Raw genomic sequence first — 19,156 nt, 5'->3', positions numbered from 1 at the left:
TTCAGTCAGCCAGCTAGTCATTCAGCCAGCCAGCTAGTCATTCAGTCAGCCAGCTAGTTATTCAGCCAGCCAGCTAGTTATTCAGCCAGCCAGCTAGTGGTTCAGCCAGCCAGCTAGTTGTTCAGCCAGCCAGCTAGTTATTCATTCAGCCAGCCAGCTAGCTAGTTATTCAGCCAGCCAGCTAGTCATTCAGCCAGCCAGCTGGTCATTCAGCCAGCCAGCCAGCTGGTCATTCAGCCAGCCAGCTAGTCATTCAGCCAGCCAGCCAGCTAGTTATTCAGCCAGCCAGCTGGTCATTCAGCCAGCCAGCTAGTCATTCAGCCAGCCAGCCAGCTAGTTATTCAGCCAGCCAGCTAGTTATGCAGCCAGCCAGCTAGTCATTCAGCCAGCCAGCCAGCTAGTTATTCAGCCAGCCAGCTATTCAGTCATTCAGCCAGCCAGCTAGTCATTCAGCCAGCCAGCCAGCTAGTTATTCAGCCAGCCAGCTATTCAGTTATTCAGCCAGCCAGTCATTCAGCCAGCCAGTCAGTCATCTCATTACTCTGCGGTTGTCTGTGTAAGGTCTCTTACAGGGCTTGTTCCAGACGTCCTCCAGCCAGCCAGCTAGTCATTCAGCCAGCCAGCTACTCAGCCAGCTAGTTATTCAGCCAGCCAGCCAGCTAGCTAGTTATTCATCCAGCCAGCCAGCCAGCCAGCTAGTCATTCAGCCAGCCAGCTAGTCATTCAGCCAGCCAGCTGGTCATTCAGCCAGCCAGCCAGCTACTCATCCAGATAGTTTTTCAGCCAGCCAGCTATTCAGTCATTCAGCCAGCCAGCCAGTCATTCAGCCAGCCAGTCAGTCATCTCATTACTCTGCGGTTGTCTGTGTAAGGTCTCTTACAGGGCTTGTTCCAGACGTCCTCTCCTTAGCAGGCCTTGTGGGGTCAGAGGTAGGGGTGTGTAGTATCCAGAGTTTCATGCCTGTATACTGTTCCTGTACCATACCAGGGTATATGGTATTACTGGCAGTGCACACAAGGGGTGCTATTTCTTTTCAAATGTATGTCTTACATTTGGCTAGCAAGCCAAACCAAATCGTAGCTAGCAAGCCAAACCAAATCGTAGCTAGCTAGCCAAACCAAATCGTAGCTAGCTAGCCAGAGGTTAGATGTTAGCCCTTCTCCCTCTTAGCCCTGGTCGCTGGCCTGCTGGCCCTGGTCTGTCTGGTTGGCCCTGGTCGCTGGCCTGCTGGCCCTGGTCTGTCTGGTTGGCCCTGGTCGCTGGCCTGCTGGCCCTGGTCTGTCTGGTTGGCTGGCCGGCTGGCCTCGGTCTCTGGCTGGCTGGCCCCGGTCTCTGGCTGGCTGGCCGGCTGGCCCCGGTCTCTGGCTGGCTGGCCCTGGTCTGTCCGGTTGGCCCCGGTCTCTGGCTGGCTGGCCCCGGTCTCTGGCTGGCTGGCCCCGGTCTCTGGCTGGCTGGCCCCGGTCTCTGGCTGGCTTGCCGGCCCTGGTCTCTGTCCGGCTGGCCGGCCCTGGTCTCTGTCCGGTTGGCTGGCCCTGGTCTCTGAACTCTGATATCCCCTCCTGATGTGGGCCTGAACTCTGATATACCCCCCTGATGTGGGCCTGAACTCTGATATCCCCTCCTGATGTGGGCCTGAACTCTGATATCCCCTCCTGATGTGGGCCTGGTCTCATATATCCCCTCCTGATGTGGGCCTGAACTCTGATATCCCCTCCTGATATGGGCCTGAACTCTGGTATCCCCTCCTGATGTGGGCCTGGTCTCTGGTATCCCCTCCTGATGTGGGCCTGAACTCTGATATCCCCCCTGATGTGGGCCTGAACTCTGATATCCCCTTCTGATGTGGGCCTGGTCTCTGATATCCCCTCCTGAGGTGGGCCTGGTCTCTGGTATCCCCCCTGATGTGGGCCTGAACTCTGATATCCCCCCTGATGTGGGCCTGAACTCTGATATCCCCTCCTGATGTGGGCCTGGTCTCTGATATCCCCTCCTGATGTGGGCCTGGTCTCTGGTATCCCCTCCTGATGTGGGCCTGAACTCTGATATCCCCTCCTGATGTGGGCCTGGTCTCTGATATCCCCTCCTGATGTGGGCCTGAACTCTGATATCCCCTCCTGATGTGGGCCTGGTCTCTGATATCCCCTCCTGAGGTGGGCCTGGTCTCTGGTATCCCCTCCTGAGGTGGGCCTGGTCTCTGATATCCCCTCCTGAGGTGGGCCTGGTCTCTGATATCCCCTCCTGAGGTGGGCCTGGTCTCTGATATCCCCTCCTGAGGTGGGCCTGGTCTCTGGTATCCCCCCTGATGTGGGCCTGAACTCTGATATCCCCCCTGATGTGGGCCTGAACTCTGATATCCCCTCCTGATGTGGGCCTGGTCTCTGATATCCCCTCCTGAGGTGTTCCTGGTCTCTGGTATCCCCCCTGATGTGGGCCTGAACTCTGATATCCCCTCCTGATGTGGGCCTGGTCTCTGATATCCCCTCCTGATGTGGGCCTGGTCTCTGATATCCCCTCCTGAGGTGGGCCTGAACTCTGATATCCCCTCCTGATGTGGGCCTGGTCTTTGGTATCCCCTCCTGAGGTGGGCCTGGTCTCTGGTATCCACTCCTGAGGTGGGCCTGGTCTCTGATATCCCCTCCTGAGGTGGGCCTGGTCTCTGGTATCCCCTCCTGAGGTGGGCCTGGTCTCTGATATCCCCTCCTGAGGTGGGCCTGGTCTCTGATATCCCCTCCTGAGGTGGGCCTGGTCTCTGATAACCCCTCCTGAGGTGGGCCTGGTCTCTGATATCCCCTCCTGATGTGGGCCTGGTCTCTGATATCCCCTCCTGAGGTGGGCCTGGTCTCTGGTATCCCCTCCTGAGGTGGGCCTGGTCTCTGGTATTCCCTCCTGAGGTGGGCCTGGTCTCTGGTATCCCCTCCTGATGTGGGCCTGGTCTCTGATATCCCCTCCTGAGGTGGGCCTGGTCTCTGATATCCCCTCCTGAGGTGGGCCTGGTCTCTGATAACCCCTCCTGAGGTGGGCCTGGTCTCTGATATCCCCTCCTGATGTGGGCCTGGTCTCTGATATCCCCTCCTGAGGTGGGCCTGGTCTCTGGTATCCCCTCCTGAGGTGGGCCTGGTCTCTGGTATTCCCTCCTGAGGTGGGCCTGGTCTCTGGTATCCCCTCCTGAGGTGGGCCTGGTCTCTGATATCCCCTCCTGAGGTGGGCCTGGTCTCTGGTATCCCCTCCTGAGGTGGGCCTGGTCTCTGATATCCCCTCCTGAGGTGGGCCTGGTCTCTGATATCCCCTCCTGAGGTGGGCCTGGTCTCTGATATCCCCTCCTGAGGTGGGCCTGGTCTCTGATATCCCCTCCTGAGGTGGGCCTGGTCTCTGATATCCCCTCCTGAGGTGGGCCTGGTCTCTGGATGCCTTTGTGCCTCGTGGAGCTCTGTGCCACATGCTAAATGTTACTTGAATAGAGATTATATCATGCTGGAGATGTTCAACCGTCTCCACCGCGGCCGGCGTCTCCACTCACACTCTCTGTTATACAAGGCAGCCAGGAAGCCGTCCCTTTTTTGAGGCTTCTTATCGACATCAGTTTTTACCTCTTGTGTTCGTGTGCTATCTCTCTTGCTCTTGCTCTCGTTCCCTTTCTCCCTCTCTCTCCCAATCTACTTACCCTCTCTCTTACAATCTTCTCCTCCCCCCCGTCCCTGTGTCTGCGGAATACGAATGCAAAGTTTCGATATGAGGCTTTTTTGTTGTTGAATTTAATAAAATGTTCAGACAGTATTAAATCGCTGGAGTGTTTCCCCCCCCCTGTTCATATTTAGGCAGATGGTAATATGGAAATGCCCAAAATATGAATAGTTCTGTGTAGCGTGCTTAAGGCAATGGTTCCACGTGATCTCATGTGCACCTTGGAATGGATTTACATTCTGCCAATTAGTCTGCTCAATGAAATGTAATTTCGAATAGAACTGGCAAATGAGAAATTCCGCAGGAGCCTTTTTCTCTGTGTCGAGATAACCAGATTTATTTTTACGTGGAGCAAAGGACAGGAAAAGCGGTGATGCTAGACGGGTGCATAATTTCTCTAATCAGTAATTCTAATGTCTTTTTAGCTAGTCTGATGGAATGTGGGTTGAGGAGGAGAAGTGCTGCAGGGTGAATGCCTCAGCTTGGCAGGCTCCTTTACATAGCATTGCAGTAAAGTAATGGGGGCTGGACCCTGCTGCTGCTGCTGCAGTAAGCAGACAGAGAGGTGTGGCGTCCTGTGTGTGTCTGCTCTCTTCGCTGCTCCCAGTCCCGTGTCACTTCCCGTCTCTTGCCGTGTCGACGAGCACGTACGGAGGTCGTCGACACGCATTAATCGCACTAGCTGCTAACTCTTCTCCTGCTCGTTAGCTGTTCCCTCCTCAAGTTAGCAGCGGCCCTAATAGCCATGTCTTAATGAGCTCTAATTGAGAATGGGCAATTTTCATGGTCAAAGCCATTGTGAATTTAACAAAGACACTTCATCAGTCTTCCAGTATTGCTATTGAGCAGATCGGCAGCTACTGCTCTGCTGCCACGTGTCTCTATCAACAACCCAGATCGGGAGCTACTGCTCTGCTGCCACGTGTCTCTATCAACAACCCAGGTCAGGAGCTACTGCTCTGCTGCCACGTGTCTCTATCAACAACCCAGGTCGGCAGCTACTGCTCTGCTGCCACGTGTCTCTATCAACAACCCAGGTCAGGAGCTACTGCTCTGCTGCCACGTGTCTCTATCAACAACCCAGGTCAGGAGCTACTGCTCTGCTGCCACGTGTCTCTATCAACAACCCAGGTCAGGAGCTACTGCTCTGCTGCCACGTGTCTCTATCAACAACCCAGGTCAGGAGCTACTGCTCTGCTGCCACGTGTCTCTATCAACAACCCAGGTCAGGAGCTACTGCTCTGCTGCCACGTGTCTCTATCAACAACCCAGGTCAGGGGCTACTGCTCTGCTGCCACGTGTCTCTATCAACAACCCAGGTCAGGAGCTACTGCTCTGCTGCCACGTGTCTCTATCAACAACCCAGGTCAGGAGCTACTGCTCTGCTGCCACGTGTCTCTATCAACAACCCAGGTCAGGGGCTACTGCTCTGCTGCCACGTGTCTCTATCAACAACCCAGGTCAGGAGCTACTGCTCTGCTGCCACGTGTCTCTATCAACAACCCAGGTCAGGAGCTACTGCTCTGCTGCCACGTGTCTCTATCAACAACCCAGGTCAGGAGCTACTGCTCTGCTGCCACGTGTCTCTATCAACAACCCAGGTCGGGAGCTACTGCTCTGCTGCCACGTGTCTCTATCAACAACCCAGGTCAGGAGCTACTGCTCTGCTGCCACGTGTCTCTATCAACAACCCAGGTCAGGAGCTACTGCTCTGCTGCCACGTGTCTCTATCAACAACCCAGGTCAGGAGCTACTGCTCTGCTGCCACGTGTCTCTATCAACAACCCAGGTCAGGAGCTACTGCTCTGCTGCCACGTGTCTCTATCAACAACCCAGGTCGGCAGCTACTGCTCTGCTGCCACGTGTCTCTATCAACAACCCAGGTCGGCAGCTACTGCTCTGCTGCCACGTGTCTCTATCAACAACCCAGGTCAGGGGCTACTGCTCTGCTGCCACGTGTCTCTATCAACAACCCAGGTCAGGGGCTACTGCTCTGCTGCCACGTGTCTCTATCAACAACCCAGGTCAGGGGCTACTGCTCTGCTGCCACGTGTCTCTATCAACAACCCAGGTCAGGAGCTACTGCTCTGCTGCCACGTGTCTCTATCAACAACCCAGGTCAGGAGCTACTGCTCTGCTGCCACGTGTCTCTATCAACAACCCAGGTCAGGAGCTACTGCTCTGCTGCCACGTGTCTCTATCAACAACCCAGGTCAGGAGCTACTGCTCTGCTGCCACGTGTCTCTATCAACAACCCAGGTCAGGAGCTACTGCGCTGCTGCCACGTGTCTCTATCAACAACCCAGGTCAGGAGCTACTGCTCTGCTGCCACGTGTCTCTATCAACAACCCAGGTCAGGAGCTACTGCTCTGCTGCCACGTGTCTCTATCAACAACCCAGGTCAGGAGCTACTGCTCTGCTGCCACGTGTCTCTATCAACAACCCAGGTCAGGAGCTACTGCTCTGCTGCCACGTGTCTCTATCAACAACCCAGGTCAGGAGCTACTGCTCTGCTGCCACGTGTCTCTATCAACAACCCAGATCAGGAGCTACTGCTCTGCTGCCACGTGTCTCTATCAACAACCCAGGTCGGCAGCTACTGCTCTGCTGCCACGTGTCTCTATCAACAACCCAGGTCGGCAGCTACTGCTCTGCTGCCACGTGTCTCTATCAACAACCCAGGTCGGCAGCTACTGCTCTGCTGCCACGTGTCTCTATCAACAACCCAGGTCAGGAGCTACTGCTCTGCTGCCACGTGTCTCTATCAACAACCCAGGTCAGGAGCTACTGCTCTGCTGCCACGTGTCTCTATCAACAACCCAGGTCAGGGGCTACTGCTCTGCTGCCACGTGTCTCTATCAAATGAAATGTATTTATATAGTCGTTCTTACATCAGCTGATATCTCAAAGTGCTGTACAGAAACCCAGCCTAAAACCCCAAACAGCAAGCAATGCAGGTGTAGAAGCACGGTGGCTAGGAAAAACTCCCTAGAAAGGCCCAAACATAGGAAGAAACCTAGAGAGGAACCAGGCTATGAGGGGTGGCCAGTCCTCTTCTGGCTGTGCCGGGTGGAGATTATAACAGAACATGGCCAAGATGTTCAAATGTTCATAAATGACCAGCATGGTCAAATAATAATAATCACAGTAGTTGTCGAGGGTGCAGCAAGTCAGCACCTCAGGAGTAAATGTCAGTTGGTTTTTCATAGCCGATCATTAAGAGTATCTCTACCGCTCCTGCTGTCTCTAGAGAGTTGACAAACAGCGGGTCTGGGACAGGTAGCACGTCCGGTGAACAGGTCAAGGTTCCATAGCCGCGGGCAGAACAGTTGAAACTGGAGCAGCAGCACGGCCAGGTGGACTGGGGACAGCAAGGAGTCATCATGCCAGGTAGTACTGAGGCATGGTCCTAGGGCTCAGGTCATCCGAGAGAGAGAAAGAAAGAGAGAATTAGAGAGAGCATACTTAAATTCACACAGGACACCGGATAAGACAGGAGAGGTACTCCAGATATAACAAACTGACCCTAGCCCCCCGACACAAACTACTGCAGCATAAACACTGGAGGCTGAGACAGGAGGGGTCGGGAGACACTGGCCCCATCCGATGATACCCCCGAACAGAGCCAAACAGGCAGGATATAACCCCACCCACATTGCCAAAGCACAGCCCCCACACCACCAGAGGGATATCTTCAACCACCAATTTTCCATCCTGAGACAAGGCCGAGTATAGCCCACAAAGATCTCCGCCACGGCACAACCCAAGGGGGGGTGCCAACCCAGACAGGAAGATCACGTCAGCGACTCAACCCACTCAAGTGACGCACCCCTCCTAGGGACGGCACGGAAGAGCACCAGTAAGCCAGTGACTTAGCCCCTGTAATAGGGTTAGAGGCAGAGAATCCCAGTGGAGAGAGGGGAACCGGCCAGGCAGAGACAGCAAGGGCGGTTCGTTGCTCCAGAGCCTTTCCGTTCACTTTCACACTCCTGGGCCAGACTACACTCAATCATATGACCTACTGAAGAGATGAGTCTTCAGTAAAGACTTAAAGGTTGAGACAGAGTCTGCGTCTCTCACATGGGTAGGCAGACCATTCCATAAAAATGGAGCTCTTTAGGAGAAAGCCCTGCCTCCAGCTGTTTGCTTAGAAATTCTAGGGACAATTAGGAGGCCTGCGTCTTGTGGCCGTAGCGTATGTGTAGGTATGTACGGCAGGACCAAATCGGAAAGATAGGTAGGAGCAAGCCCAAGTAATGCTCTGTAGGTTAGCAGTAAAACCTTGAAATCAGCCCTTGCCTTAACAGGAAGCCAGTGTAGGGAGGCTAGCACTGGAGTAATATGATACAATTTTTTGGTTTTAGTCAGGATTCTAGCAGCCGTATTTAGCACTAACTGAAGTTTATTTAGTGCTTTATCCGGGTAGCCGGAAAGTAGAGCATTGCAGTAGTCTAACCTAGAAGTAACAAAAGCATGGATACATTTTTCTGCATCATATTTGGACAGAATGTTTCTGATTTTTGCAATGTTACGTAGATGGAAAAAAGCTGTCCTTGAAACCATCTTGATATGTTCGTCAAAAGAGAGATCAGGGTCCAGAGTAACACCGAGGTCCTTCACAGTTTTATTTGAGACGACTTTACAACCATCAAGATTAATTGTCAGATTCAACAGAAGATCTCTTTGTTTCTTGGGACCTAGAACAAGCATCTCTGTTTTGTCCGAGTTTAAAAGTAGAAAGTTTGCAGCCATCCACGTCCTTATGTCTGAAACACAGGCTTCCAGCGAGGGCAATTTTGGGGCTTCACCATGTTTCATTGAAATGTACAGCTGTGTGTCATCCGCATAGCAGTGAAAGTTAACATTATGTTTTCGAATAACATCTCCAAGAGGTAAAATATATAGTGAAAACAATAGTGGTCCCAAAACGGAACCTTGAGGAACACCGAAATGTACAGTTGATTTGTCAGAGGACAAACCATTCACAAAGACAAACTGATATCTTTCCGACAGATAAGATCTAAACCAGGCCAGAACTTGTCCGTGTAGACCAATTTGGGTTTCCAATCTCTCCAAAAGAATGTGGTGATCGATGGTATCAAAGGCAGCACTAAGGTCTAGGAGCACGAGGACAGATCCAGAGCCTCGGTCTGACGCCATTAAAAGGTAATTTACCACCTTCACAAGTGCAGTCTCAGTGCTATGATGGGGTCTAAAACCAGACTGAAGCTTTTCTTATACATTGTTTTGTCTTCAGGAAGGCAGTGAGTTGCTGCGCAACAGCTTTTTCAATTTTTTTTGAGAGGAATGGAAGATTCGATATAGGCCGATAGTTTTTTATATTTTCTGGGTCAAGGTTTGGCTTTTTCAAGAGAGCCTTTATTACTGCCACTTTTAGTGAGTTTGGTACACATCCGGTGGATAGAGAGCCGTTTATTATGTTCAACATAGGAGGGCCAAGCACATGAAGCAGCTCTTTCAGTAGTTTAGTTGGAATAGGATCCAGTATGCAGCTTGAAGGTTTAGAGGCCATGATTATTTTCATCATTGTGTCAAGAGATATAGTACTAAAACACTTAAGTGTCTCTCTTGATCCTAGGTCCTGGTAGAGTTGTGCAGACTCAGGACAGCTGAGCTTTGGAGGAATACGCAGAGAGAGATCGGTGCTCCTATACCGTTTAGTGTTACAGAACTTTTTTTTCTCGCAGAAGTTAAAGGGATGGATGCCGCCACAGCTGGACAATCAACATCGAGATGTACTATATTATCTGTTGTCAGGGAGACGGTGAATGTCAGCTGGAGTCTTCCGAGGATCTGTAGCCTTGTGAATTGAATGATGATACAGAGAAAACGGGGACCTGTACATAGGACTGGTTAATATGGACAAAAAATATCTACATTATTGTCAAACTTTTTGGTTGATTCACAATATATATTTCTCTAAATAAGCTTTGTTGTACAATTTGTAAAGGTCAAATACACTGCATTTCAAGCAGTCAGCTATAATCTAATGAATTCAAAGCTTGTGAAACTATACCTAAGATAAATATAAACCTTCCACAACCATCAGACCCACTAATAATTAAATTATTCTATCAAAATAGTTTAACCTGTTTTTTTTGTAATAATCACTGATCTGCGTTTCAAGTCTGAAAATGCCGTTTGTTCCAAATGTAACCAGAACTAATGATGACCAACTTCCTGTAGCTGGCATTATAGAAAATGAACACTGGTCTCATTAACAATATCCCACGCGCTAGTGATTAGCCCACGCGCTAGTGATTAGCCCACGCGCTAGTGACTAGCCCACGCGCTATGGGGTTGGCCTTCCTATTAATACATACACCAAGCCCCTCCCCATGCCCCTCCCACCAAGCCTCCCCCCCCCCTCCACCAAGCCCCTCCCCCTGTCACCAAGCCCCTCCCCTGGTCCATCTCGTTTCTGTATAGAAGGTAATAATTCTCTCAAATGTCTTGGGCGATTCCCATTTGTGAAACAATTTCAAATGCCACAAATTCACTCCTTGTTTTAAGAGGTGTAAGTTGGAAGCCCAGAGATGAGGTTATCATGAACCAAAAGAGACATATGGCACAACTGTTGTGAAATGTATCCTTTTTGTATTTCGCTGGCATCTTGTGTAATGTTCTCCTCTCTTGTCTCTCTCTCTTGTCTCTCTCTCTTGTCTCTCTCTGCTTGGTTGCAGGCTCACCGGTCGAGGTTCAACAGACACAGACGGGGAGAACATGACTCACCGGCCTGTGCCAGAGCTTGGCATGGGGCTACTGTGCCAGCCTCACCCCTACCAGGCCCTCTGATGCCCCAGTGAAACATGACAGAGAGGCTGTGAGGCTTGGATCGCCCCCCCGTCCCCTGTCCCGACAATACTCTCAACAGTTCCCCTAACCCCTAAACTTTCCATCCTGCCCCACCATGCTGCGTTTCCTGCCTCTGAAGCTGGGTCGTCTCTACCGTTGTCTGAAGCTTCTACTGGTGGTCGGTCTGTTTGTTATCCTCCTGATGAACACCCACAACCTGTTCGCCTCCTTCCAGAAGAACGAGCTGACGGACCGCCGCTTCATCAACCTCAACAAGTGTCCCGCCTGCTTCGGCACCAGCTGGTGCAGGAAGTTCATGAACGGCCAGGTGTCCTTCGAGACCTGGGGCCGCCTGCGCTTCCTGGATGTCTTCAACGTCAAGAACGTGTATTTCGCCCAGTACGGAGAGCCGCGGGAGGGGACGAGGCGCGTGGTGCTCAAACGCCTGGGGTCCAACCAGGAGCTGGCCGACATTGACCAGAAGATCTGTAAGAGAGCTACTGGCCGTCCGCGCTGCGACCTCATCCAGGCCATATACAAGACGGAGTTCGCCAGGCTGAACGGTGACGTGAGGCTTCTGACCCCTGAGGTGGTAGAGGGCTGGTCTGACCTGGTGCACTGCCCCTCCCAGAGGCTGCTGGACAGGGTGGTGCGGCGCTATGCCGAGACCAAAGACTCTGGCAGCTTCCTGCTGAAGAACCTGAAGGACACAGAGAGGATGCAGCTACTGATGACCCTGGCCTTCAACCCTGAGCCCCTCGTACTACAGGTAGGACCTAAAGCCTTTTAATACCCTGCCCTCTTCTAGTGTTTCCTCTATGTTACTGTATTTAAATGGTCAAGGTGTCTTCGTTGTTTCCTATTGGTTATTACCTTCTGAGTGAGATGCAGTGTCAAGACTGCTGACATGTTTTAGAGAAACCTGTCGAAGTCAGGTGCCAATTATACTGTTAGGCCTATTTGACCCTTTCTGCCCAGAGCTCTACAGTGTGAGAATTTCACCAGAATGTTCAACTTAAAAATATACGTGTATTAACTAGGCTTGGGCGGTATACCGTACATACCGTATACTGGGGTATTGTATAAACTAGGCTTGGGCAGTAAACCGTATACTGGGGTATTGTATGAACTAGGCTTGGGCGGTATATTGTATGAACTAGGCTTGGGCGGTATACCGTACATACTGTATACTGGGGTATTGTATGAACTAGGCTTGGGCGGTATACCGTACATACTGTATACTGGGGTATTGTATGAACTAGGCTTGGGCGGTATACCGTATACTGGGGTATTGTATGAACTAGGCTTGGGCGGTATACCGTACATACTGTATACTGGGGTATTGTATGAACTAGGCTTGGGCGGTATACCGTATACTGGGGTATTGTATGAACTAGGCTTGGGCGGTAAACCGTATACTGGGGTATTGTATGAACTAGGCTTGGGCGGTATACCGTATACTGGGTTATTTGGAAAACGCCACGAGAAGGTTTTTCAATACCTTCAATACCGTTGAAACAATTTTTTAAAATGTTTTATTTTTTTTATATAGTACCAGTCAAAAATGTGAACACCTACTCATTCAAGGGTTTTTATTTATTTGTACTGTTTTCTTATTTCTCTCAAATTTTGTGTAGAAATATGTGTACATCCCTGTTAGTGAGCATTTCTCCTTTGCCAAGATAATCCATCCACCTGACAGGTGTGGCATAATCAAGATTTAGATTAAACAGCATGATCATTACACAGATACACCTTGTGCTGGGGACAATAAAAGGCCACTCTAAAATGTGCAGGTTTGTCACACAACACAATGTCACATAAGTTTTGAGGGAGCGTGCAATTGGCATGCTGACTGCAGCAATGTACAACAGAGCTGTTGCCAGAGAATATAATGTTCATTTATCTACCATAAGCCGCTACCAAAGTAGTTTTTAAAGAATTTGGCAGTACGTCCAACCGGCCTCATAACCACAGACCACGTTTAACCACTCCAGCCCAGGACCTCCACATAATTTTTCTTCACCCCTGGAATCATCTGAAAACTCATTCTGATTGGCTGGGTCTGGCTCCCCAGTGGGTGGGCCTATGCCCTCCCAGGCCCAACCATTGCTGCGCCCCTGCCCAGTCATGTATTTATTCGATGGTGACGCATCATTAACCGAAGATGTCAAATTGGCTTTAGGCCTACATTTTTCACTAGGAATGACAATTGTTAATGCACTATTTATCAAGCGTTGGTGCTTATGCTTGCGCACCTTGCAGGTTGATATGCAGGTTGATACGTATGCTAAAGAGGACGCTTCTCTAGCGGGTACTGATAGGCTGAAAGGCCAGGCGGTTCTAGTGTTAAAGGTGCAGGAAACCCGTCTGCCCTCAGGGGCTCTGCAGGAAACCCTTATGCCCTCGGGGGGCTCTACAGGAAACCCTTCTGCCCCCGGGGGCTCTTCAGGAAACCCGTCTGCCCTCGGGGGCTCTTCAGGAAACCCGTCTGCCCTCGGGGGCTCTGCAGGAAACCCTTCTGCCCTCGGGGGCTCTGCAGGAATCCCTTCTGCCCTCGGGGGCTCTGCAGGAATCCCTTCTGCCCTCGGAGGCTCTGCAGGAAACCCTTCTCCCCTCGGGGGCTCTGCAGGAATCCCGTCTGCCCTCGGGGGCTCTTCATGAAACCCGTCTGCCCTCGGGGGCTCTGCAGGAATCCCTTCTGCCCTCGAGGGCTCTTCAGGAAACCCTTCTGCCCTCGGGGGCTCTTCAGGAAACCCGTCTGCCCTCGGGGGCTCTGCAGGAATCCCGTCTGCCCTCAGGGGCTCTTCAGGAATCCCGTCTGCCCTCGGGGGCTCTTCAGGAAACAGAAGGGACAGGGCTGTCAGTCAGGAGAAGAACAGAGCAGGGCTGGGTGTAAGACCAACCAAACCCTCCATTAGGACCTGATCCCGACGGTCACTACCAGATGGTAAGTTGGATAACCTATGGCAGCAACTAGTCTAAATGATGGATAACCTACAGCAGCAACTAGTCTAAATGATGGATAACCTACGGCAGCAACTAGTCTAAATGATGGATAACCTACGGCAGCAACTAGTCTAAATGATGGATAACCTATGGCAGCAACTAGTCTAAATGATGGATAACCTATGGCAGCAACTAGTCTAAATGATGGATAACCTATGGCAGCAACTAGTCTAAATGATGGATAACCTATGGCAGCAACTAGTCTAAATGATGGACAACCTATGGCAGCAACTAGTCTAAATGATGGCTAACCTATGGCAGCAACTAGTCTAAATGATGGATAACCTATGGCAGCAACTAGTCTAAATGATGGATAACCTATGTCACCCCCAAAACCAATTCCCCTTTTGGTCGCCTCTCCTTCCAGTTCTCTGCTGCCAATGACTGGAACGAACTATGAAAATCTCTGAAACTGGAAACACTTATCTCCCTCACTAGCTTTAAGCACCAGCTGTCAGAGCAGCTCACAGATCACTGCATCTGTACATAGCCCATCTATAATTTAGCCCAAACACCTCTTCCCCTACTGTATTTATTTATTCTGCTCCTTTGCACCCCATTATTTCTATTTCTACTTTGCACATTCTTCCACTGCAAATCAACCATTTCAGTGTTTTACTTGCTATATTGTATTTACTTCGCCACCATGGCCTTTTTTTGCCTTTACCTCCCTTACCTCACCTCATTTGCTCACATTGTATATAGACTTATTTTTCTACTGTATTATTGACTGTACTCTTGTTTATTCCATGTGTAACTCTGTTTGTGTCGAACTGCTTTGCTTTATATTGGCCAGGTTGCAGTTGTAAATGAGAACCTGTTCTCAACTGGCCGACCTGGTTAAATAAAGGTCAAAAAATAAAATAAAATGGCAGCAACTAGTCTAAATGATGGATAACCTATGGCAGCAACTAGTCTAAATGATGGATAACCTATGGCAGCAACTAGTCTAAATGATGGATAACCTATGGCAGCAACTAGTCTAAATGATGGATAACCTATGGCAGCAACTAGTCTAAATGATGGATAATCTATGGCAGCAACTAGTCTAAATGATGGATAACCTATGGCAGCAACTAGTCTAAATGATGGATAACCTATGGCAGCAACTAGTTTTAAGTTCCCACTTTCACAAAAAACATGTATTTTCAACTATCTGTAAAAAAATGTCATGATATTATTGGAAGTAAACAGGGACATATCAGAGTGTAGGGTACCAAACCCTCTTTCCTCCCCTTCTTTCCTCCGCCATAGATCTTTAGCCTAAGCACTTAGCGTCAATCAGACCAACCCCAAAACCAACCTGCAGCTTCTAAATACGTCCTCCTCAACCAATATGGAGAAGTGTTATGGAGTCCTGTGGTGGGGACTTCCTTTGAAGGTCAGGGATTCCCTAGAGTTAGACCTACTGAGTTACTGCATATTTACAGTAAATGGAGGGCAGGTTTGAATTATTCAAAGTGGGATGGTCTTTGTGTGTGTGTGTGTGTGTGTGTGTGTGTGTGTGTGTGTGTGTGTGTGTGTGTGTGTGTGTGTGTGTGTGTGTGTGTGTAAAACTAGTTTTGAAACAGGCCAATCCGTAGACTATTTCTGTCTCTTCCCTTTCAACAGTATGCAGTAGGGCAGTGTTTCTAACCTGGGTACCCAAAAGGAGTCACATTCATTTAGCTTCTGCCTGGACACTACACCTGATTCCATCCATCAACTCATCAAACCTTTTAATTTGTGGAGAGAGAAAAAAAAGAAAAAAAACTAAAATCTGCCCCTATTTGGGTCCCCGGGACCTGGATTGAGAAACACTGCAGGATCACTTCTGCAATCCCCCTGACTGACCACGAGTTAGGTACAGGCAGAGTTAGAGGACTCCTTTTTGTATCTGTGACATTATGAAAGCTGTGGCAGAATTGGTAGCGCCATTGAGGCTATCTCTATGTTAAAGTAGCACATTTTCATTTTGTTTTTGAAATAAAGGTTAAAGCTAATATTGATAATTTACTGCCACTAGCAGTGCTGGAATCCTGAACCAAACCTGGTGTATCATTCATTCATACTTTACTCTATCATTCATAGAATACTTTAAAGTGGTGGAAGCCATCATTGGCAATGTCCATGTTTAAATGGGTTCTATGAATCTAGAGTCCTCTATCTAACTCTGTCTGACCTGGGTTCTATGAATCTAGAGTCCTCTATCTAACACTGTCTGACCTGGGTTCTATGAATCTAGAGTCCTCTATCTAACTCTGACCTGGGTTCTATGAATGTAGAGTCCTCTATCTAACTAACTCTGACCTGGGTTCTATGAATCTAGAGTCCTCTATCTAACTCTGACCTGGGTTCTATGAATCTAGAGTCCTCTATCTAACTCTGACCTGGGTTCTATGAATCTAGAGTCCTCTAACTAACTCTGACCTGGGTTCTATGAATCTAGAGTCCTCTATCTAACTCTGACCTGGGTTCTATGAATCTAGAGTCCTCTATCTAACTCTGACCTGGGTTCTATGAATCTAGAGTCCTCTATCTAACTCTGACCTGGGTTCTATGAATCTAGAGTCCTCTAACTAACTCTGACCTGGGTTCTATGAATCTAGAGTCCTCTAACTCTGACCTGGGTTCTATGAATCTAGAGTTCTCTATCTAACTCTGACCTGGGTTCTATGAATCTAGAGTCCTCTATCTAACTCTGACCTGGGTTCTATGAATCTAGAGTCCTCTATCTAACTAACTCTGACCTGGGTTCTATGAATCTAGAGTCCTCTATCTAACTCTGACCTGGGTTCTATGAATCTAGAGTCCTCTATCTAACTCTGACCTAGGTTCTATGAATCTAGAGTCCTCTATCTAACTCTGTCTGACCTGGGTTCTATGAATCTAGAGTCCTCTAACTAACTTTGACCTGGGTTCTATGAATCTAGAGTCCTCTATCTAACTCTGACCTGGGTTCTATGAATCTAGAGTCCTCTATCTATCTAACTCTGACCTGGGTTCTATGAATCTAGAGTCCTCTATCTAACTCTGACCTGGGTTCTATGAATCTAGAGTCCTCTATCTAACTAACTCTGACCTGGGTTCTATGAATCTAGAGTCCTCTATCTAACTCTGACCTGGGTTCTATGAATCTAGAGTCCTCTATCTAACTCTGACCTAGGTTCTATGAATCTAGAGTCCTCTATCTAACTCTGTCTGACCTGGGTTCTATGAATCTAGAGTCCTCTAACTAACTTTGACCTGGGTTCTATGAATCTAGAGTCCCCTATCTAACTCTGACCTGGGTTCTATGAATCTAGAGTCCTCTATCTATCTAACTCTGACCTGGGTTCTATGAATCTAGAGTCCTCTAACTAACTCTGACCTGGGTTCTATGAATCTAGAGTCCTCTATCTAACTCTGACCTGGGTTCTATGAATCTAGAGTCCTCTAACTAACTATCTCTGACCTGGGTTCTATGAATCTAGAGTCCTCTATCTAACACTGTCTGACCTGGGTTCTATGAATCTAGAGTCCTCTATCTAACTCTGACCTGGGTTCTATGAATCTAGAGTCCTCTATCTAACTCTGACCTGGGTTCTATGAATCTAGAGTCCTCTATCTAACTAACTCTGACCTGGGTTCTATGAATCTAGAGTCCTCTAACTAACTCTGACCTGGGTTCTATGAATCTAGAGTCCTCTATCTAACTCTGACCTGGGTTCTATGAATCTAGAGTCCTCTAACTAACTATCTCTGACCTGGGTTCTATGAATCTAGAGTCCTCTATCTAACACTGTCTGACCTGGGTTCTATGAATCTAGAGTCCTCTATCTAACTCTGACCTGGGTTCTATGAATCTAGAGTCCTCTATCTAACTCTGTCTGACCTGGGTTCTATGAATCTAGAGTCCTCTAACTAACTTTGACCTGGGTTCTATGAATCTAGAGTCCTCTAACTAACTATCTCTGACCTGGGTTCTATGCATCTAGAGTCCTCTATCTTACTCTGACCTGGGTTCTATGAATCTAGAGTCCTCTATCTAACTCTGACCTGGGTTCTATGAATCTAGAGTCCTCTATCTAACTAACTCTGACCTGGGTTCTATGAATCTAGAGTCCTCTATCTAACTCTGTCTGACCTGGGTTCTATGAATCTAGAGTCCTCTAACTAACTATCTCTGACCTGGGTTCTATGAATCTAGAGTCCTCTATCTAACTCTGACCTGGGTTCTATGAATCTAGAGTCCTCTAACTAACTCTGACCTGGGTTCTATGAATCTAGAGTCCTCTAACTAACTCTGACCTGGGTTCTATGAATCTAGAGTCCTCTATCTAACTCTGACCTGGGTTCTATGAATCTAGAGTCCTCTATCTAACTCTGACCTGGGTTCTATGAATCTAGAGTCCTCTAACTAACTCTGACCTGGGTTCTATGAATCTAGAGTCCTCTAACTAACTCTGACCTGGGTTCTATGAATCTAGAGTCCTCTATCTAACTAACTCTGACCTGGGTTCTATGAATCTAGAGTCATCTATCTAGCTCTGACCTGGGTTCTATGAATCTAGAGTCCTCTATCTAACTCTGACCTGGGTTCTATGAATCTAGAGACCTCTATCTCTGTCTGTCTGACCCAAAGGTCAATACCAGTGTGTTATGGGCTGTCATCCGTGTACCGTATGATGTTATCCCCTGTCATCCCTGTACCGTCCTGCATGTCCAGATGACGTAATATATATGGCACCGCTCTCCACATCAATTTCCCCCCCCCCTCCCCCGGTGATTTACAATCAACTAATCAATTGCAATTTCATTTGGCATTGACCGTATCTCGTGAAGGGTTGGGACAATAATGGGCCTAGCCTGTGTAGATGTTCAGTATTGTGATGTGACCTCCAATCCCTCACTCAGCCTCACTCAGCCTCACTCAGCCCCCTACACCTCCAGACGTCTGGAAGGACAAAGACCAGATCAGTCCTTTAGCTAAGCCAATCTGTCAAATCTGATTAGCCTTGTGTGGTCCTTCTCTCTCGCTCTCTTCCTCTATCCGTCTGTCTCTTTCTCTCTCCCTCCTCTTGTGTCCGCTCTAAAAACCTTGCATTGTGGATAATTCCATCAGTGTTTTAATGCCATTATACCTCAGCTCCAAGGCTTGGTGAATCATCTCCTGTCCTTATCTTACAGACACATTTAAACTCTACCATCTTGTGTTTACTGGTCGTCATGAGTAATGGATCAGGGTGGGAACTGTGGGCAGGAGTGGAACCCTGGGGGTCCCTGGGACGGAGATGAGTGGCCTGTGGGCAGACAGAGCCCAGTATATGTTGGGGAGAGGCACCTCGGGTCTGTTTTTAATGACCTTTGACTGTTCAGAGTCCCTGCACTGCTCGGAATCATTGAGTCAGAAAGGAGAGCATTTTCTGATAGACTGTGTGGGGGAGGGAGGCAAACCGTTAGCAGCACTAAAACATCAGTATTTAAATGCTGTACTGGGCCTGTTCTGTTTCCAGCTCTTTGAAGCTACAGGCTGTAATGAACCTGTTCTGTATCTAAGGGGAAACCGGACTCTGTTTTCCACTGACAAATAATCTGCTGTTGAATCTCTCTCTCTCTCTCTCTCTCTCACTCACTCACTCACTCACTCACTCACTCACTCACTCACTCACTCACTCACTCACTCACTCAC

The 19,156-nt window shown here is 48.9% G+C and overlaps 1 protein-coding gene across 1 annotated transcript in view; it reads left to right on the top strand.

Annotated features, from left to right (window-relative positions):
• LOC139583241 (divergent protein kinase domain 2A-like) overlaps window positions 1–19,156 on the top strand; it is a 121,463-nt gene that overhangs the window by 31,940 nt on the left and 70,367 nt on the right. Inside the window, exon 2 of the mRNA XM_071414092.1 lies at window positions 10,386–11,266. Within this exon, the coding sequence (XP_071270193.1) occupies window positions 10,613–11,266 (654 nt within the window). The 5' untranslated portion in view covers window positions 10,386–10,612. The remainder of the gene's footprint in view (window positions 1–10,385; window positions 11,267–19,156) is intronic.

Source organism: Salvelinus alpinus, chromosome 8, assembly GCF_045679555.1.
Source record: "Salvelinus alpinus chromosome 8, SLU_Salpinus.1, whole genome shotgun sequence".
Lineage (NCBI taxonomy): Eukaryota > Metazoa > Chordata > Actinopteri > Salmoniformes > Salmonidae > Salvelinus > Salvelinus alpinus.
This window is presented reverse-complemented; position numbering and strand designations above follow the sequence as displayed.